Genomic DNA, 22,643 nt, shown 5'->3' with positions numbered 1-22,643 from the left:
ACTGAGGTACGATGAGGGGATTTTGAGGCTTTGAGCAGGGAGGATCTGCCTGTTTTTGCTTATCACTGCTCCTGCATGGGGAGGATTTGAAGTCTGAAAGCTGTCTGAGAGTCTTTGACAGTTAAAAACAGAAAACACTGCTGTCTGTGGTCCAACTCCACTAATGATGGGGTGTCGTCCCCATCGGCTTGTCTGTCTGGATAAATGTCTGTTATTGTTCTCTCTGGCCGTGATTACGATTGTTGTTTTGTGGTTGCACAATCTGATGCTTTTTCATTTTTTCAGACAAGAGTTGTTGGCAGTTGTTGCTCTTCAGTAATTGGACACCAAATAATTATTACTGTGAACTTAAAGGGAAACTGTAATTTTCAACCTGGCCTTTAAAGGCTGCAGTGTAACCACTTGGGGAATTTTTGCATCTTTGACTGTCAGTGCCAAACAAAAAACACTTTGTTTGGCTCTGACAGGCTCAGATTTTTATCATAAGCATCTCACAACATTATGGAAAGGACCCTACAGAGAAATGAAACCTTTGCTTTACCTGGACAGTTAGGTATTGTGTGTCGAGGAGAAATCTCGTTCTGAAATCTCGCAAGAGGTGAACTGTTGTTGGAAAAACAACGGTGGAAACGTCAGTGAGAGTTGAAGAAATGAGTGCTGGAAAGAGTGTGTTGTGTTGAAGTAAGGAAATTTAGTTTAGTGTTATTTAACAGATTTTCAATGTTTTGGCTGAATATTTAGCTGATTTCAACGATGTGGAAAAGTTTGCAGGATTTAACTAGATCAGCAAAAGATAAAAATGTTTCTTTTTAGGGATATTTTTCCATAATGTTGTAACACTTAAAATAACAATTTCAGCCTGCCAGTGGCAAAAACAAGCACTATCTATCTACGTATAATAGTATATATTCTTTTCAGGAAAAAAAAACCTTAAATTACAAAGTATTTCTGAAAGATATTAGGTAAGTAACATTTATTAATATAGTATAAGTATAGTATTTATGATCCCAAAATCTTCTCTGGCTCCAGCACCCCACATGTGAGGATTTGCTGCTTTTGTCTTTGAAGTTACTGTAAACTGAAATTTTGTTTGGGCTATTTATGTGATAAAACAAGCAACACAATATGCTCTTGAAAGACGACATGCAAAGTTTCATCGCCGGTTTTGCCAGTACATCATTCATATGTAAAATGTATCAAATTGATCAAGACCTTAGCAGGTCCTTCGTCTTTTTTTTTTATCAACCACTGACTTTATTTTTGTTTATGAATATTTTTGGAAACTTCCACATTGCTTTGCTTTTTTTTTAAAGCGTACACTCAACAGAAGGGCACCTGTTTCCTCTTATAAAGTACATTGAACATCTGGGACGCTATAATATAAATAATTGTAAGTCAAACTCAAACAAAGGACTGTTCAGCAGATCCAATTCAGTTTTCTTCCCTAAAAACAAGGACTTTTAGGCCTTTGGAAAGCTAGCTGCTTTCCTCCTCTAGTATGTGACCGAGTCAACACAAGTCATGTTTTCCATGAAATGAATATTCTTCTGAATAATACGAGTCTTTGAGCAGCAAAAAAGGTGTGTGAATGTGAGTTTAGTATTGGTGGGTTACTCGTGTGTGAATGGGAAATAAACTCCTCCTCTGTCTCTGTGAGGAAGCAGGACAGATAACACTTTCTTGCTATCTCATCCTCCATATGACGTTTGCTCTTTACATACACTCTCCTTCCTTGCTCTTCTTCCACTATCCTTTTCTTTCACCGCCTTTTATTATCTCTATGTCTCCACTCAAGTTTTAATATGTAGGCCATTATTGACACTGTAAACCCATTAACTTGTTTAACAACTGCACGTCAAAAGGACAAACCAGCATGCTTTAGATTTGTATCTCCTACTTTCTATCTTTCAACTCTTAGTTCAAGTATGTGTTATTTGCAGAAGAGCAAACAGAAAACGTATAATATGTCAAAAATAGTGTGTTTTGAGTAGTGAAAGATGGAGGGAGGAGTGATGATCGTAATCGTAGACAGCAGCATGCAAGAAACGTTTTTCCTGTTGCTAAAAATGTCTCTGGCCTTCTGTGGCTAAAGTGCACACACACAGACATGCACACACACACATCTCTGCAACTTTATGAGCAGCATGCGTGCAGTATTTACAGATATAAGAAGTGCAGTTTTGTGCATTAGTAAGCTGGTGGTTTGTCGTGTGTGTGAGCTCAGTTAATACTACTACCAGACTTCTGTGCTTAACGTAAAAAGCGCTCTCACTTGGCTCAGTGTAGAAAAGTTTCTCTCCTTCCTGCTTCTGAGCTTCGCATTCTTGACACACTGAGCTCGGACTTGCTCCGCCGCTTTGTACACGAGGACTGACACACTCACACTATTACTCCTCTGTTTGTATGAAGTGCTGACTCTATCGCACACATAAACACAAAGTGTTGCGGTTTGGTTTTCGGCAGATAAGCTGTGAAGCTGTCAAACAGCCCTGCAGTTTGATCTCACACATTTCCTCAAGGTTAACTGTGTTGTAGACTGCAGATGGCCACGAAAGTGACTCATCAATGCTTTATTTGAAGAATATTTAAGAAACGGCAGCATTTTCATGGAAAAAAATATTAAGAGGGAAAGGATGACACAGAGCTCAGTGGAAATGCAAACGTCAGGGATGACTGCAGGCTGCTGAGACACAAACAAGCCTTCACATGCAAAGCAGCATGTCTTCACTTTGAAGGATTCAAACTTTGAGTGGAAAGCTTGAGAGTAAAAAGAGGAGAACTTTAAAAGCGAAAGGGAAATGGCAAACCTCATTAATACCCCCCTTCGAAAAAAGGAAGAAAACATTCATTTCTGCAATACTTCATTCATTGGATTGAGTAATATTTCCTGATAACCGGTAAAGTCACAGAGAAAGCAGAAAGCTCCTGCTGCCCTGAGCCGACCTCCATCACTCTACATGTATCTGCTCCTCCATCAGTCCCACTCACGCAGCAGGACAACACTTTGCGCTTATGTAACACAGAAACACAAAAGAGATAGAAAGTGACTGAAAACAGAAGGAAGGAAGAGATGCAGGAGGGAGTTGAGGGGAAGGAGAGTGGCTCACTGGGAAGCCTCCATGTTTTCCACTTAATAGCTCCTCATTGACCGCGTTTGCTACTTCCTTGTTTTCTTCTTGCATTAAATAAAAGAGGATTCTGTTTGTAATGTTTTTTAGGGATGTCCCGATTAAGTTTTTTTTCTCCCATTCCCAGTCTGAGACATTAATTATGCAAATGCTTTTATTTTCCTAGATATTTCAGCCTCAGAGTGTACACGATGATCGTATTAAGAGACCCGGATACATCATTTGCATCGGTTGGTTGGCTTCCAGCTCATGGCCCTTTACTGCATGTCATCCCCTCTTTCTCCACCTTTTGCGCTTGCATTCTGTCCTCTCAAGTAAAGGCAAAAAGCAAAAAACTAATCTTAGAAAAAAGTTGTTCAGTGGCACATGAAGCCAAAAAAGCTTTCTGTGATATGAAATTACCTGAATGATCAGTGCTGCTTTAGCATCCTGGAGCCCATAGAGCAGGTGAAATAGAGACTACCGCCGCCTGAGTTGGCTACTTCTGGTTTAAAAAAAAAAAAAAATCAATTTTTTGATTTATTTGAAACAAAATTAAGTATGAAATAACAAACCCTCTCTTTGATATTTTTGGCCTTGTCTCGAGAAAATTATTCTCCAGTGTTTGTTTCCTCGGTGCAGCCTGACTCTGAGATAGATCTGTTGTCAAAAGTAACATCAGCTAAATGAGTCCTTTTTGTTGTTCCCTGTGTCATATAACTTTTCAAGCTCAGGTTTTTTGAAGCGGATCCAGTTAAAACTCTCTGAGTCCTTTTTTTTTCTAACCACAACAAACAAGCTCATATCACCTCCATCACCAGAAGATCCTGTTTCAAAGACAAGTTACTGTAATCACACTGAGACTGTAACACTGACACACTGCAGGCTTAATGTACACAGTCACTGATGCACCTGAACCTCCCATCAGTGATCCAGATATTGATTATCAACAGTAATACAACATATGGGTTATTTTAGTGGTCGTCAGAATATGATCTAAAGTTGTAAGTTTCCAGTAAATAATTTAAAAAACGATGTCTGTTGTAGGCCTGGGCAATATATCAACATTATATAGATGTTTGTGATATGAGACCGAATATATTCTTGGATTTTGGATATTATAATATCATAATGTGATGATGTCTTTTCCTGGTTTTAAAGGCTGCATTACAGTAAAGTAATGTAATTCAATTATACTTAGCAAAGTATTCTAGGTGTTCTATTATTTGCTTTTTCACACTTATTCATTATATTCACATTACTGCTGATTATTTATCAAAAATCTTATTGTGTGAATATTTTGTGAAAGCACCAATAGTCGACCCTACGACGTCATAGCAACATCAATATTGAGGTATTCCGTCAAAAATGCTGTTATTCCATTTTCTTGATAGCACCCATTATAATAAACGTTAGATGGGATGCAGAGTAAAGTTTGTGTGTCAATCCTACATATGTTTTATGTTTTATGCAATGCCAAAAACAAACAAAGCCGCTGCATCGTGTGGCTCGCAGTTACATATTTCTATAGCCAGGAGGCGTGTTTATGTGTTTCAGTCGGGGAAAAACTCCTTGTAACAACATATCGCAGTAGTTACAGGACTCTGTTTGCTTATTGGCTGCAGGTTTTGGCTGCTTGCAGCTAAAAGTTAAACCACACCAAAGTTTTAGTTTGGCTGCACTTCAAAATCACACGGCTGCAGCTAAATGCGATCACTGCAGCTAAATGCGATCGCTGCAGCTAAATGCGATCGCTGCAGCTTTCCAGTGATGTTGAATGGCAGCTCACCGCAGGTCACATTATGCTGCTGCTTGGTGTGTTTTTGCCGTTAAAACAATAGTTTGACATTTTGTGAAATTATCTTATTTGTGTGTTCTCTGTGCAATCAAACATATTGTTTTTACACTTTAATTTTTGCACAGATTTAAACAAACAAGATAAAACGTGTTAACAAGCGGCGTTATTAAGGCGATTCCATGTAACTCTCAGTAACACTAACACTGTTTTTGTGCGTATTTATGAGCCATAGCTAGCCAAACCACTGCAAGGGATCCAGCAGCTGTTCCCAGAAAACGCTGGTTTGTGTGTGTCACAATATGATTCAGTGGGAGCAACCAGCTCCAGCCACCGCTATTAGAGTAATAATCATTCCCAGGTCGGCTGATAGAAAGACTGTGTTTGTTTGTGTTGTAAGATGGGTGTCAAGGGAGACGACGTGTTGACTGGTCTTATTACTAATGTTTGTGTGTAATTCAAGAGCAAAAACATAAGAAAAATTATTCATTAATTGTGTGTTTATGTTTTATGTAAGATGTGAATGCCTTTCGACACAAGTGTGTGTATCTGTGTGTCTTCCCCTCCCTCCCTCCTTCGTCAGTTGTCAGGACACACCTTCCTCCCAGGTATATAGACCTCAGTTGTCCTCTTCTCTCCTCATTACTTACACTGCTCTCTCTCTCGCTGTGTGTCGTGTGTTTTCAGTCTAAGATGCCCTAGGCCGGGAGAAGGGAAATGTAAATGGCTTCCAAAGTAAAAGATGCTGTGGTGTGGTACCAGAAAAAGGTAAGATGATGCTTATTTCTTCCCATTGGCACGCTGGGCTTAGTTTTTGCATGACACAAAATAAGAAAACAATATTAAAATGTCTGTCATTGTTCAATTTGTTCAACACACAGGCTTTGAGAAATAAAGTGTCACTTCATAGAGCCTTGCTTCGCGTTGAATGATGCAGTATGTTAATCCTGAATTTATTTTAATTTGTTGAAAAAATCTGCTGAAAAACAGTCAGTGAATGTTGCTGAGCCTAGTTGACTGTGTTTACATATATGGAAGTACAGATTATACATTGCCATCGATAAATAACAAATAGCTAAAGACAAGAGACTCCTCAGATAAAAAAAAAACTGTCTCCATATTCCACCAAAAATCCTTTAAATGGCATAAAAATAAAGCAAGCAATGCTTGCATGAAGAGTGAAGACAGAAGAAGAAAAATGAAGTCAAATACTTTAAATATTTCACATTTTTGACAAAAGCAACAAAACAAACCCAAAAACTTGTTAGTTCACTCACTAGGCTTTTAGTGGCATCTCAGTTTTCTGTATTTATGGAACATTAGTTATGCAAATCAGTTCATTTTATTCAATATTTGGTCTTCTGGTTAACACTATGAGCGATTTTACTACATAGGTATGTAATATGGGGTTTTAATTTAAAGGATTTTATGGTGCATAATGGGTCAGATTTTACTACTTCTCAGTATGTAAACCACAAACGGACACAGTGTGATGCTTGCAAAGTGAATCCAAATTATTTTTGAGATGCTGAATGATTAACTCAGTGTAATATTTAAAATCGCAAGACAAAAGTGTTGCACTCAGTCAAAGCAGGGTCCATGTACAAGTGTGTAAAAGTGTTTTTTTTAATTGGACAGCAATTCATATTAAAAAAATAAACATCAGCATAGACTCAGTTTAATCTCTCCTGCTGTTCAGATTTTTTAATTTTTTAATAACTTAGTACATTTTGGGAGAGATAAAGTGTGCACATCATACTTATGAAAAATACATAATGGGATGACTTGAGAATTAAATAGAAAAGTAGTCAAAGTGGTTCCCTAGAAATAAACAACATAATGGGGTTATATATGTGATACCTCCACATAATCTCTCTGGAAGGGTTTTACGAATTTCATCCACTTGGTCAAGAACTAAATAAACTAATTTTTCTGAAGATTAAGGTAAAAGTTTTTTTTTGGCATAACATATATACAATTTACTATAACAATTAACTCATATTGTGGGATGCTCAAGTAGCCAGCACATTGTAATGGCTTTTTTTTTGGCATCAAAGTGTGTTTTTTTTTTTAAAATTCAGTTTGTTATTGCACACTAGAGCAAGATAATTACAATCCAATCAAAGCATTTCATAAACAAAGATTTTTCATTAAAAATTCTTCTTCCATTTTTAAGAGAGCTGCCTCTACAATTTTAAAGTTCAAAAATAAAGTAGACAAACTGTTAGCACAATTAAATTACCTTACAGGTATCTTTGGCATTTCGCTGCTGCTATTTCTTATTACCCATCCCCAGGCTTACGTACAGATATCAACGTATCTGCAGCAAACTATTTTTAGGCCTGGGTTTATGGTGTTCAGAGAAAGTGCATAGCATTTGTTCATTTTCCTTCCCTAAAACTGAAGATATAGAGTTACAAAAGCCATTAAATTTAAGTGTGTACTGTGTGGACTCTTTTTGATGCACAGTATTTTTGGCAGTGACCTCCTCGGAGTCGGGCCGTTCGGCACAGTGTGAAACCAGGCCGGTGTTGTGTGTCTTCTTGTTCCATGGTCTCAGATATCAGATCCTCCGCTGGACTCTAGCACTGCTCCCCCTGCAGCTCTCAGCTTACACACCCCGTCTGTCTGTCCTCACAAACCTGTCCGTCTGTCATTACAACCCTGTCTCTTTTTGGGCCTCCTATACTCGCCTGTCTGCCTGTTATTTCCCCACTGACCCCTCCCTCTCCATATGTCTGCTTTCTTCTCTTTTTGTCTTTCATCTGTCTGTCATATTATCACAACCTGACTGTCCGTCTGTCTCTGATCTTCTGCTTGCACCTGGCAGCCGTCAACATGAGCTTTCACTCGAATTAGATCACAGTGAAAATGACTCATATGCGAAGTTACAAACTTTAATTAACGGTCAACACTCGTAAACACGGCCGTGTGCGTGAGACAAATAACTATTGTCACATGAAAATAGCAGGTTTTCCCAGCTTTGCCTCTTTTATTTTGGTTCTTAAATAAGTCCTTAATTTAATTGTAGGTAACCTTAAAAGGTCTTCAATTCGGCTTTTTTCAAATCTACAGATCAGTATAATTAGTCTAAGAAACTGGATTAAAAACAGAAAATCAGTGTTTTCTTTAAATATTTTAAGATTTAGCTCTGAGTCGCTGCACATCTGTGTGTGTTTGTGCGTGTCTGGGCAGAAGCACACCAGTGACGACAACTGCTGAGTCATGAATGAATAAACCCCCTTTTAAGGAGCAGATCACACCTGTCTGACTGTCCTTGAGGCTTCTTTATCTCTGACGTCTCTTTCAAACAAGTTAATTGTTTTTCATTCTGGCTGCCTGATTGTAAAGGAATATAACACAGACGCTCTGTTGAAGCTTGTGTTTGTGGGTTTTCTATTAGACGTCATAACCAGGGCCTTCTTGTCTTTGTTGTCTGAGTCACCTGAACAAGATTATTTTATTTGAATATCTGTCGGTGCTTTGATTTACAGGCTGGTCAGTAACACGGCAGATAGACGAGACTTAAAGAGCAGACACGGTTCATCGCAGCTCTTAAGTTTAGTGTAGTCCATGCTAAAAATAGAAAAGAGAGCAAGAGATAGTGTGTGGTTTGGCATAAAGCAAACACCTGAACTTACGCCAAATAAACAAACTCTGCCCTTGGGAAATATTTAGGTGTGCTTATTTTTAAATCTGGCTCCTGGAGAAAAACCTGTTGTGTTTTATAGCCTTGGCTTAAGAGGTGCTGTGATTCTGATCGGGACGTCACTCAGGTTGTATTTTCGACGCTGTCAGAGTGAAGGCTGTAGATAGTTCTCGTTCTGTTTATATTATCTCTATTTGTTTTTGCCTCCAAACTGTCAACTTTTTGCTTATTTATTTTGTTCAAGAAGGAGAATTTTGTCAAACCAAACAGGAGCTCAAACTTAATTCTTGAATCTCTGACATTAAAAATCACAGAATTTCGACATGCATCGTTTTAGTTGTAGATTGCCGATAATTTTTCTTGCTGAGGTGTCCAGCTACGCAGTTAGTTTTGTTTCTACTGGTCCATACTTTTAGATATCCGTTCCTCAGATTTCTGCTTCCAGCTCATTACAATGGAGGTGAATGTCATTTCTACTGCTTAAAACTTCTGGTTGGTTGGTCGGTCAGTTGGTTCGTTAATATGGTCCTGGCCAATGAAATTATTAGTTTGACAATCTCTGGTGCTACTTTTATCAGGTCGCACATCCAACAAAGCATATTTTTTCTTTTCCAGCTGAAAATGCCAGGTGCTTTACTAAAAATGCCCAGAAATCTTACAAATATCTTAAAACCCATGTAGATAAAACCAAAACTATCTGCATGATACCACTAGAAAGCATGTTTTTGGGTGAACCAACCCTTTAAATCAGCCATTGTATGAGTTGTAATACATGCCAGCTATGTGTTTTGTTTATCTCGCTTTTTGGGTCGATTTCAAATGTGTGAAACCACAAGAATGGTAAAAAAAGCATGAAACGAATGTTTTGAAACTCTTGGTAGGATTTTTTATAAGCATTGTTAGTCAAACGAAGGCAAAGAGCTGTAATGAGACCTCAAAATTGACCAGAAGAAATTTCAGATTGCGTTTTTGAGAGAACGGTCCAGATTTTCAAACAGGTCGTGAAGCTGAAAAACCCATCGTCTTCTCTCCAGCCTGCAGGCAGAGCGCCGTGTGACTCACAGTATATTTCTGACTGCACTGTGTCTACAAACAGGCCACATATAGACTCAGTGTTATTTTTGTGTGGAAGCTGCTTTTATTGTCGCCACAGTGCCAGGCCAAGCCCGTATCACGGTGAAGACACACGTAGTCTAAATCAGTTACAGTGCCAGACAGACTAACTTGTTTTTTAATGTCTGACACATCAAGCGTCTGGTGGGAGGCCAGTTGCCAGCTTCTGGTGGCACGTCTGTGATATATTTGAGCTTCAAAAGGTGCACAGTAATAAATCGGCTTATGGCTCATTTGTGTGGAAGCTTTAAGGTCTTTTTAAAGACATAAGCAACATAATTCATATCCTTGGTATGTAGGCGAGCTCTGCTTATGTTAAGGACTTCACAGACAGTAAGTCTGAGGGTTGTAAGTCTCTGTGAAATGAGTTTATGTATGGAGGACATGACTATATTTAGAGCAGAGGAGACAGACAACACATGAATTATCAAGTAGCTTCACTTGTTATTTAGATAGTATCTATTTATGTACGTTTATGGTTATTTGGCCAAGGGTTCAATTGTAGCCCTGCAAAAAAAGAAAGAAACAACAACAAAACAGGCTGAGGTTTATTCACATTCGTTTTCTCCAGCCTTCCAGTCATTATTATTAAAAATAGTAAAGCTAAAAGAGTTAGTGGTCTACCTGATCCATGGAAAATTAATTAGCAGCTATTCTGATCACTGATCAAAAGTTTCAGTCACTTTTCTAGCAAAAACAACACAAATAAGGAAGTCCCACCTTGTTGTACATAATTATTTGCCCTTTCTCTCCCCTTTAATCTGTGTGATAGAAAATTAAATATGTTTGGGTTTTATACAGTCAGACAGAAGATATTTGAAGACGTCACCTCGAGTTTTAGGAACTGTGATTGTCATTTTTGTTGAAAAAAAAATGACAAAACAATTAAGACAATTATCGTTAGATTGCATAACACATTTATGATTATGTTAAGACTTTCTTTAAAACCTGATCCTATGACTGCAAATAAGTTTTAACATGCACAAAAATTCACTGAACTTCCCTTTAGCTGCCGTGTCAGTTTTAACAGGCAGAGTGAAAAATCTCACACACACACACACACACACACACACACACACACACACAAACACATACACACCTGTCTGAGCTGAAAATAAACCTTACACACACTCTACAGCAACACCTCTCTGTGTGCGTAGCCATGGTCACACATGAAAACACAGCAGAGGGTTAATCTGACCGCCGCCACAACCAGCTGTCTGACCCAAATCCCTTTTTAATTGTTCTTTCACTCAAGTTGTTCTTTCCGTCACCGAATCTTTGGAGCGGGTTGTGTTCATTCACAGCTTTTACTGTTAATTTTATAACACTTATTCATGACTCCATTTTTTATTGAAATGTTGAATTTTTCAACAAAGAAATGTCCGATAATCGTGTCAGATAAAGAAGTTGTCTCAAAATTAGCACATAGTTACTTTTTAGAACATTATCACCATCTGTCAACAATTCTGACAACAGGGAAATTGTTAAATCCCGTTTTATGTCACATCTTGATTAATTAGATAATGAAAAAGAGAAATTGATGACTAATGAAAATGAAATTCACTACTTGACCCAAATTAAGGCTGCAACTAATGATTTAAAAGTGTCAGGATTTATTAGTGTAACATTTAATTCATTCATTCAGTCCTTGAAAATGTTCCATGTGATACACAAACCTCTCCAAACTGAAAGCATCCTTGTACAAAAACACTCGCGGTGCCTCTATGCGTTTCCACTGGTGGTTAATCAGTGTGTCAAAGCTCGCCACACCTAGACAGACATATGTAAATATGTGATTCCCACAAACAGGTGAGGAATTTTCCATCACAACCTGTTCCACAGTGGAGAGCACTGAGGTTTGCTAACTGGAAGGAAGTAGGTGAAGGTAGATGAATAGTGAAACTAGTTTAAACAGAATTTTGAAAGTGATTTGGCAGCATTATATATCCAATAGCTTCATGTAGCTTTAAGATCCTCATACAGATTTAATTTCTAAAGATAAAAAATATTTTTTAGTTCTCTGATGAGCCACATTTGGGGACACAGCACGACTTTAAAAAGACTGTAGAGTAAGTTTTATTTTTTATGATTAAATTTAGGGTTTTTTTCTACTAAATCAATTTTTGCATCTATAAAATGCAGAAAAAAAGTTTTAAAAAATAGCCATGTTAAGTGTTCCATGCTCAAGGTGACACTTTCACATCATTTTTTATAAGTTGAAATAACAGAGAAAAGCAACAAATCCTCATTTTGTGAAGCTCGAACAAGCACATGTTCATTTTACTTAGACTTTGCTTATTAAAATTGACCAATGAATGAACTGACTAGTCATTTCAGCACTGAAAGACCCTTTTAAAACCTGGATTGGTTATTTTAGGGCCACAGAAACAAGCTGTATATACTTGACTGACATATTAGCACCTAGTTCAGAGTCGTGTTTCTGCTCACCTCAATGAGTGTACAGTTGGACAATGTGTCAATATTATATTCATATTGTGATAAGAGAGTAGATATCATCTTACATTTTGGATATTGTAAATTTAGAAAGTTTAGTCACAATGAAGTGAAGTCATTTTCTGAACTTATTTGACTGTTAAAGCTGTTCTATTATTTGTCTCTACCCACATAGTGATTGCATTCACATTGCTGTCAATTATTTATTTAAAAATATCATTGTATAAGTGTTTTGTGAAAGCACCAATAGTCACCCTGCACAATCGTCACAATTTCAATATCCATCGACATTTGGTCAAAATATAGCGACATTTGATTTTCTCCTTATCACGCAGCCATAAATGTAATAACAATATTCACAGCTCTGTTTTTGTCAACACCCTTGATCGCAAATATTTTTTTAATTGCGCAGTCCCTTTAGTTAGCTGTTTACCCATTCAGCAGCTTTTTCCCTAAAAACATGTCCACTGCTGCACCTTCACAAACAAAACTGTGAAACCAAAACACTTTGCCGTAAAGCCAAGCTGAAAGGTGCTAAAACATCTGTAGAGCTGAGGAGTGGGTGATAACTCTCTGTGGATTCGTCAGTATGAGTGACACCTCTCACATTACACATTTGTCCCACTCTTAAAATATAAATATTGATTAGAGCATCTTTAAAGTTAACAGTCAAGACTGAGCAGAGGAGTGTGTGTGTTTGTAAAAAGGCAGCGTGCTCCTCAAGTAACTTTTAATCAGATTAATGGTAATTTAAACCCCAGATAGTGTTACATCGTACAATAATATACATACAATACAATAATCACCACAGGTGAATGATGTGGATTATTCGCAGCTGATGTCTTTGTGTTATGGTCGTCTAAACTCAGCGAATGACTGCTGTAGACACTTAACCACAAACTATCGCCCTTATACCTCCTCAAACCAGTGTGTGTGTGTGTGTGTGTGTGCGTGTGTGTGTGTGTGTGTGTGTGTGTGTGTGTGTGTGTGTGTGTGTGTGTGTGTGTGTGTGTGTGTGTGTGTGTGTGTGTGTGCGCGCGTGCAACACCCCCTCCATTGCAGAGGCAGTTGTTATGTAACTCAGTTGCCTCGCCAACATAATCCCTCTCTCTCTTTCTACCTCCCTGGATCGTCCCTCCATCCGTTGTCATGGTGACCCCAGCACTGCCGCAGCGGCACACTTGGCCTCATCATCTTCCCTTCTGGTGCAACCTCGGCTCTTGATTTGCTTGTCAAATCGCTGAAGTCTGTGATTTTACTCAGTGAAATCAGTGTGCCATTTGACCAAGCCGAGGAATATTTAACCCTTAACAGTTACCAAAGCAATGATTTTTTAAAAGAAATCATTTTAAGACAGAATAATAATGACAAAATGAAGAGTCAAATGGATTGAGGGACTGTAATTTTCTTGTTTTGTTGCCTAAGAGCTGATGTATTTTAGGAGGAGGTAATCAGGTGTGCAGAGGGTGATGTAAGGATGAGTGTGTGTGTGTGTGTGTGTGTGTGTGTGTGTGCAGATAAGAGGATTTCCAGTGCTGTTAATTCCACTCCATCAGATCTCAGTTACTGCATCGCTCCATGATGTAATGAGGGATCATGTGTATTGTGTGTCTGAAAATGACTTTCCATACCTGCCCTCCTCCTTATCTGCACCCTCTCTCCTTCTTTATCTCTCTGCCGCGCAGTCTGGTCATGTTTGCCCTCTGGCTGTCCTCCACAAATGCTCGAACACCCTCTCCGATCTGTGTGTGTATTTTTTAATAGGTTGAGCGATGTGGAAAATTATCTGTCAGCCCAAATGTCACACAGTTAATCAGTCAGTCAGACGTCAAGTTAAATGCTCAAGAGTCGCCCATTTGCTCTCAACTGGTGGCGCCTCGGGATGCACATTTGTCAATAAATCACAGCCCGCTCATAATGTCAGATTTTAAATTGCAGTTTATATTGCTAAATGAACAGTTACCGGAGTAATTTGCAGTGCTTTATTGCAGCGTTAAAGGACAAAGAGAAGTAGATTTGGGGGCAAAATTCAAACACTACAAAAATACTTAGACAATAGAAAATAGTGGTTTAAACCACAAGTTTCATCAATATTAAATCAATTCTTTTGACAAGGATACAATATTTGCTATATTTTCATTTGATTAAATGAAATATCCTTATTGTCTTTTCGTGGCTATCTGATACTAAGCTGCCAGCAGTTTGAATACTGAGGAAGAAGGACAGAAATGGTAACATAAACGTGCCATGGGTATTTCAAAATAAAGCCACATCTTAAAGATGATTATATGTTAAGACATTTTCACTTTGCATCGATGATATTGGATCCTTGATAATTGAATCGATTTACTTACTTACAAAAGTAATAATACTGGGGTACTGTAATTTACTGTAGCGTAAGTAAAAGCCATGCTTTTAAAATCTTGCTCAAGTGAAACTACAAAAGTACTAACACTAACATGTACTCAAAGTACTCATTATGCAGAGTGGCCCATTCCAGAATAATGCAAATTATATTACTGTATTATTATTATTATCATTATTATTATTATTATTATTATTATTAAAATACCTCTGTCCAAACATTTTTGAAACATGTTGCAGGCATCAAATTTACAAAAAGTGTACATTTATGCAAACACACATGAAAAAAGTTTATCACTTTGACCGTTAAATATCTTGTCTTTGTATTCAGTTAAGGATTTGCAAATCATTGCGTTCTGTTTCTATCTACATTTTACACAGTGTCACAACTTCTTTGGAATCAGGGTTGTGAGTAAGTAAAATTTATTTACAAAGCAATTTTCAAAACCAGAGTTACAAGATACAGTGCAAACAATAAAAAGCACACAGCAGGCAAATACAAAAGTCAAACACACAAAACAATAAAAATTGAACAGAGAAAGCAAATGCCTGATAGAGGGAAAAGGTGCTTTAGAAGGAGTAGTCCACTTCGGTTTCAACAATTTAAAAATGATAATTTCACATAATATTAATTAACCTTTACACCCGTAGGACAGACAAGTACGTATGTGTTGAGAGGCATTATCTGACCAGCGTGACTGTATTGTTGCTGTAACTGAAAAAGCAGTTTGAGCAACTATGTTGAGCCATGTTTTGTTGTGTTTTAAATGCTTTTGTTTTCTCAGACAGGCTGAAATGAAAGATAAACACCTCTTAGGACCTCGCTGCTTAAAAACAAAACAAGTTAAATACGTCTTGTGGAAGTTAAGAGCGATCGTATAATGTGTTGCTTTGTTTTGACCTGGAAAGCTGTTTGTGTGACAGTGTGACCTGCACGGAGAAATCAGCAGAAATCAGTGTTTTCAACATTAAAGCAAAGCATTGGAAGCATGATATACTTCAAAATAAAAGTTGTGCAGGACGTCCCATCTCTGGATCAGGGTCAGACACCACCCTAATGTGACGCACTGCCTGACCCACATCTCATGCTGGTATCTGGTGGTTAACTCGGGGATGTCACAAGTTGTCAGGGCTGTAAAAGAAAAAGCACAAACACTGATTATTTTACTTCTGTTTATTCATTTATTTTGAACTATCCAGAAGAGAGAGATATTTATAAAGTAACCTTCTGGATTTTATGAATACTTTCTTTCTTCTCCACCCTTTTTCTGTCTCTCTTTATGTTCGTCTTTCCTTGTCTTTGACCTCTGTCTTCCTCTCTTCCTATCCATGTTTAATGAAGTCTCATTAAACATGTAGACTTTCCACTGGCACCCTCGCGGGGTGACCCAGACTGGATGCCTTGTAGACACACACACACACTCACACACACATGAATACACTAAGGTCACATCATCAGCTGATCCTCTTTGAAAAACACACAGTGTTTTAGAAATGAAAAGCAACCCTGTTGTGTGACTTCAGCCTCCCAGCATCCTTTTTATCTCCTTTACTTTTGAAAGCAGAAGCCAATTATTATCTGCTAACCGTGACTGTGTGGCAGGGGGAAATTAGTGCAGTTTGACCTTGGAGTGTGTTTGTTTTGTGCGTTTTGTATGTCTGTTCCCAGGCTAGATATCTGGATGAGGTACAAGTCTATCTTGTCCCCCGTAATAACAGCACTTTCTGTTCATCTCTCTATCGTGCTACGCTCGCACAGACACTGCATATACAAGCATTTGTCAGACATCTAAATAAGTATGTATTAAACACACCACTAGCCTCATGCACACAGATATACACACACTTTCTCCTCTACAAACACACACTCTACAACTCTATTGATCTCTGTGACAGTGACAGGTGGTGCTGCATGCATTTCCCTGGAGTCCCTTCAGCAGGTGTAACTTTGATTAATACTGGCTTTAGCACAAGATTATTCTGTCACAGAGGTTTATGTGAAGTGAGCTTCAGTTGACTGGGACATTTTTGGACCAGTTTCACACGTTCATAACTCCACTTTAGAGAGAAATATTTGAAGAGAAAAAGTAAACAAGAGAGGGGACAGTGAAAGAAGGCTAACCGCAGCAACGTGTTTCTTGTTTGTGGGTCAAATGTGATCTGCTCAGCAGGTTTGGTTTTTGTGCTGAAGTTTGCTCATGGTGTCAACTATAGACTTACCTTGCAAAAAGAGAGATGACTGGTTGCTCTGTAACATCTAATGGTGATCAATACCAGTTGAGATAAACACGAAGGCAATCCAGGCACTCTAAAATAAGAAGATTAAGAAGACCTGCAGCGGTCGAAACATGTCGTCTCTTTTAATGATTTAGCCACTACAATAAAGCCGTTTTGATATTTCTTTCCTCATATACATATAGTGATATTGTTGGAGTGCCTGGATTGCTTTCCTGTCCAGCTAAACCTTGTTTAAATCCACAACACTATATTTAGTTCTCTAGAGGAGATCCCAAAGTGTGAAGAGATGCTAAATAGAGCTGCAACAATTAGTCAATTAAAAGAAAATTAATCATCAGTTAGTCATTTTGGTAACCAGTTAATCTTTTAAGTCATTTTTCATGCAAAAAATGTCAAATATTTGCTGGTTCTAACTTCTTAAATTTTAGAATTTGCTACTTTTCTCTGTATTTCTGATAGTAATGATGTATGATAGTAGGTTCTGGACTGTTGGTTGAACAAAAGAAGCACATTGTTGCTTTGAGCTCTTGGAAATTGTGATGAGCATTTTTTTCCCCACAATTTTTCGACATTTATGGACTAAATGATTAAACTGTGAATCATGAAAATAATCTGCATATTAATCATTATTGAAAATAATTATTAGTTGCAACTCTAATGCCAAATATGGCTTTAATAATGACATATATATGGAAAAGTAAGACAATGTATTTCTACACTTATTATATTTTATCTATTTCTTTTGTTTTTATGTTCTAGTCGTGCTGTGTCTAAATGTCTTTAAAATTATATGAAAGAAGTCCAGAATATTTCAATATGATGAAATGCTGATTCCATAAAGTCTAATGTTGAATATTTAACTCAGTGTAAACACTGTATATGAAGCTTCAATGATGATTTACAACAAGCTGTTACAGATTACACAATATTGTCAAAAGGTACAAGAGATTTTAAAAGCTACTTAAAGCTACAGTAGAGCAGCAAACGCTACATGTTTCAAAGTGCTGCAGGAATCCTTGTTATTGTTATCTTTTATTTACTTTTATATATAGTTTTAAGGGCTGAGAGAGAGGCAGGGCAGATGCATTTTTATTGCATTTGAATGTATAATTTAACGTTTATGGTAAATGATAAACAGACATTTACTGCTCTCTGGTCTTCCGACCATTCAAAGCACACATTCAAGTTCACATTCACTCATTGATGCACACATTCACACACACCCGCACACTGGTGGCTGAGGCTACCATACAAGGTGCCACCTGCTCAGTTTTCATTGTACTCACACAACTTCTTAATCCTTTGAGACCTGAGCACACTGGCTAAATGTCCTTTGAAAACATTGGTAAAAGCAACTTGACAAGAAATGACCCAAAAATTATCAAAGAGAGGGGAAAAATCTGTAAAAAATGTACAAAAAATTACGTGAAAACTAAAAGATGCCACAAAATAAAATAACAGAAAAATAGAGCAAATACCAAAAATCAAGGAAATGCCCTGAAGAAATCCTTAAATAATGTATTTTTTATAACTGAAATTTTGAATTTATAATTATGATGATTAGAAATACTGCTTTTTGGACATTACTGGACATAAATTTTTCCAGATCTACTAATTTCTTGCAGTTGTTGGAGGTTGTTGAAGGTTCAAATAAAAGAAAAATGATTTTCAGGTTTCAGAGGGTTAACGTGTATAACAATATTTTAAACTTAAACTTGATAATGTTACAAAAACCCACAATTAACCCTGTAAACCCAGTTTGAGTGCACTTTTGAAAAGCTACAGTAGGTCAATTTTATAAAAAAACAAAACAACTTTTTGTCACATTTGCTGAAATTACCACTCTATCCTGACAGCTGCACATGAAAAAGATTATCTGCTTCTAATGGAATTTGCAAAAATCAGAAACACCTGAATTAAAACAACCAATCAGAGCCAAAGGGAGTCTCTCATGCAGCTTCTGGAGGAGTTTTGCAAACACAGTGACTAACAACCAACAATGAAAACTGCCCATCCCTCCTCTCCAACAACAGCGTTCAAAGCTAAGACGAGTGTTTTTTCGTCATCAGTTTTCTGTTTACTTGCCTTTGCCTTGTATGCTTTTATTGGCAGCACAGTGTGTACATGAGCAGTGAGTAAAGACTCCCCCTCAGCCCTGATTGGTTGTTTTTGTTTAGGTGTGGTGGATTTTTGCAAGCGCCATTAAGAGCACTGTAGGAGAAGTGTATTAAAACTGTGTTTAAGGGGTTAATTATGGGGTTTAGCAAGAACGAAACACTTATTACCAAGTGAAATCCTAATTTATGGTGGAAAGGTTCATTATCCTGCATTTTACGACAGGGTTGTAAAAAATCCAACATGTTTTATGAGACCATGACAGCTCTATTTGTGAAGCAAGAGCTTTTAAAATCCTGAACTCCCACACAAAACAAAACATCAGCCGTGGTGATGTGCTCTTGCAGACTCATCCTAATCTTGAAAATCTGCAATTATATGATTATATTCCATCTTTAAGTTAAGATAATGATGCATCTAAGGGGTGTTTGCTTTCACTGCTTTAGTTTCAGGGAGATTTTTTTTGTATTTGTCTTCTTCTTTGAGGGGAAGTGAGGCTTTCTAGTGTGTCTAAGAAAAACTTTATTGTGGTTCGGATCATTATTCCTCTTTCTGCAAACACCAAGACCATGATGTGTGCAGTCAAAAACTAAAACCTGCCTGTAGCTCTTCTCTCCATAGTTCATCTTTTCTCTTATTTGTTTTTTCCAGATTGGCGCCTATGATCAACAGATATGGGAGAAATCAGTGGAGCAGCGAGAAATAAAGGTACGTTTATTTTATCGTTTGTTTGCTCCGCCTTTCTGTTATTACACTTTTTTTTCCATTTTGTGTTTTCTCTCTGTTTTCTGCTTATTCTCTGTTTCTTTTGGTTCCCTTTGTCAAGTCTTTTTCGTCTTGTCTTTGACTTTCACTCCTCCCTTTCCTTCATTTCATTCTGTTTTCGCTCTCACCATGCTGCCAGTTCTTTTCCAGTGTTTTCTGTTAACTCTTTCCTCTCTGCCCTCCTGGCTGGGTGTCAACTGCCCGTCTCTCCTCTCTACATCTCATCTCCATCCCTTCTTCTTCCATCCGTCTTTTCCTTCTCCTCTCTACAGTTTATTTCTCTGGTGAGTATACAGCGGGGAGGACGTCCCTTTTGTTGTCCCACAGTGCACGTCTGCTCACCCACGCTGTAGACTACTAGACTGTGATTGGTTTGGTTTGAATTGCCCTGTCAGAATCCCGGTGTGTATATTAACCTCACTCTGTTTGCACTGTAGCAACACTGCTTCGTGATTGGCTGCAGGGGGAAGTTGTTTCCTTAAGATTTAACTCCAGGCGGACAAATGTGGGAACTGTGCAGCTGTGGCCTCCAGAGTTGTTTGTGGTGTGAACACACAGCTGGATTAGCACTGTCAGTGTGGCGCTCATAAATTTCTTTAACTCTTAGCAGACAGTTTCAAGCTAAAAGAACCACATCAAGGACCCTTATAATGTTGCAGACTCCTTCAAGGTCAGCTCAGACCAAAGATTGACGAAAAAGACTAAACACTTTTTTTCAGGGTTATATAGAGCTGTGTTGCTGTTACCAGCCAGTGCTGTTTCTTTCCAAGAGAACAAACATAACAAATTCAGTTAGGAAGGTTAATTCCCAGCCTTTAGTTTGCAGCAGAAATGTGCATATGCTCCCTTGTCCTCGCTGTTTGATTCTCAACTGAAGATCGATTGGAATGAGTTTTTTATTTCAATCATCAAAATCAAAAGCAGGTTTGGCAATCCTTTCAGTATTTATTTTCCTTTCCATTCCCACCTACATGCACGCTTTCCAATAAAAAAATAAACAACTCTTCAAAGATGATACAGCATAGCTTTCTGACACCACGGCCACTGTCAATGTTGGAGATGAAGGAAAAAAACAACAAAGCAATAACAATATCCTGCTTCCTTGAAGCCACTGGTTTGGCAAGATTTTGCCTTCTCAGTGAGTTACGTAAACATCAAGCCGGTTGTTGACAGGTAAAATACAGTTAGGCTACGCCAGTGAAGTGAAAGTTAAAGTGAAGCGAAGTGGCTTTTTGCAGGTGCACAAACTCAGGCGATTCTTGCAAAGTACCCTTCTTCCATCCAGCGGCTCTTATTGTTTTTGTGTTTAACAGTTTGTTTCCAATTAGCTGGTAAAGTAAGTTATTGCCATTATTACATCATTACATTTTAAGCAGAAGTAATATGGTGGCTCTATCACATTTGATGCCATGTAGCCTGTCTTTTTGAAGAGGAATTTTAAACAGTAAATATCAATTGTCCATGCGTAAAGCCATCCGTTGATCTTTAAGAATCAAGACTTCATAGTCAAACAATAGCACAGCCGTCTGTGCTGAAAAAAAAGTTTAAATCTTTAACTGAAACGAATAGTGACCTCAAAAAAATTGAAAGTCAAATCAAATCGCGGACTCTGAGAATTATGACACCCTAAATTACAACATATACCACTACAACAGAAGGCATGCATTAATTATCAACAGTTAGACAATGCAACAAATACAACAGTTACAAAAAAAGTTAAGATTGATAGAAATTGAAAGATTTAGAGAGAGAGAATTAAAGCCCAAAAGTGTCAGGCCATATTTAAACAGGTTAAACCACAAAGATGAAAGTAGTATGTAAGTAAGTGGAGACACTGCAGAGAGGTGTCTGAGAAAAAAAAAAATCACTTTTTGCCGCTTTGACATAAATTAGTTTGACTTATAGTTGACTTCAACACTTTAGCATTGCACTTTTATGACAGTATCGGACTCAAAATCGATACATCAGAGATAATATGTGGCGCCTATATTACCCACAGTGCAACTCGACCATTATAGCTGCGCGGTTCTTTTTGATTAGGATACACTGTAGTTGACCCCTTTTGCACTGCTTCGCTTTGTGTGTTTAAATTAGAGGCTTATAATGGAACAATATAGGTTGTGACGTGTGTGTGTGTGTAGTTGGTGATTGTGTGGGTGTGTGGCTGAAATCGACTCCCTCTCAGAGCTGTAAAAATTAGATCCTCTTCACCTGTCTGCTGTGACCTCTCACCTTTGACCTTTTAATCCCTCCCTTCTCAGATTTAACAAGAGCTTTATATACAGCATTCCCAAAATGGGGTTTGAGTGCCTGATTAAAGCTGCTAACAGTATTTTTAATTGACTTCTGATGAGCAGTTTTTCTTTCTTTCACACCTTTAATTCTACCTCTTCTTTACCTCTTATCCTGTGAACAGAGGTGAGAGACGGACACTCTCTTTAATGGGCTCAAAGTCCACACACACACACACACACACACACACATACATACACACACATAAAAACACTCACACAAACAAACACAGCGCTGCGACCTTGGCGCGTCATCTGTTGAGTAATTGTTTTCTCAGAGTTCCTAGCTGCAGCAGACTGCACAGAGTTTGTCTTGGCATGTCATGAATACAAGATGTTTCACTTTCTCTGTTCCCTGTGAAGTTTTAATTTATTTGTTTATAGCCTCATAATACATTTACACAACCAATGCCTCCCAATACATCTAGAGGAGCTCAGCTGTCTGTAAACTTCCTGTTTTTAGGAGTTGGATGTCAGCAACTGCTTTTCTTAATATTGACCAATACAGCATCCATGCTTTGTTTCAGTGTGTCTGCAGGTCTATAAAAACTCTTACAATGTCTTGAATTCAGTTGTTGTAATTGCTACAACATTTTATCTAATTTAATTCGTCCATCTTTCAATTTTTTTTGGGTCAAAATTAGTCAAGCTTTTCTACTTGAAAGTCCACATTTTTTTTGTGTTACAAATCTCTAAGAACCATATACATAAAACCTACCTCTGTACATAACCACATATATAACACTCAA

The 22,643-nt window shown here is 37.8% G+C and overlaps 1 protein-coding gene across 4 annotated transcripts in view; it reads left to right on the top strand.

Moving 5' to 3' along the window:
- phtf2 (putative homeodomain transcription factor 2) overlaps window positions 1–22,643 on the top strand; it is a 59,544-nt gene that overhangs the window by 13,308 nt on the left and 23,593 nt on the right. For 3 of the 4 annotated variants that reach the window (XM_088073026.1, XM_088073023.1, XM_088073024.1), the window contains exons 3-5: window positions 5,590–5,670; window positions 19,490–19,546; window positions 19,876–19,887. In XM_088073026.1, the coding sequence (XP_087929152.1) occupies window positions 5,626–5,670; window positions 19,490–19,546; window positions 19,876–19,887 (114 nt within the window). In that variant the 5' untranslated portion in view covers window positions 5,590–5,625. The remainder of the gene's footprint in view (window positions 1–5,589; window positions 5,671–19,489; window positions 19,547–19,875; window positions 19,888–22,643) is intronic. The other variant, XM_088073025.1, reaches the window with a different exon arrangement.

Source organism: Plectropomus leopardus, chromosome 22, assembly GCF_026936395.1.
Source record: "Plectropomus leopardus strain MGB_pleo_1.0 chromosome 22, ASM2693639v1, whole genome shotgun sequence".
NCBI lineage: Eukaryota > Metazoa > Chordata > Actinopteri > Perciformes > Serranidae > Plectropomus > Plectropomus leopardus.
This window is presented reverse-complemented; position numbering and strand designations above follow the sequence as displayed.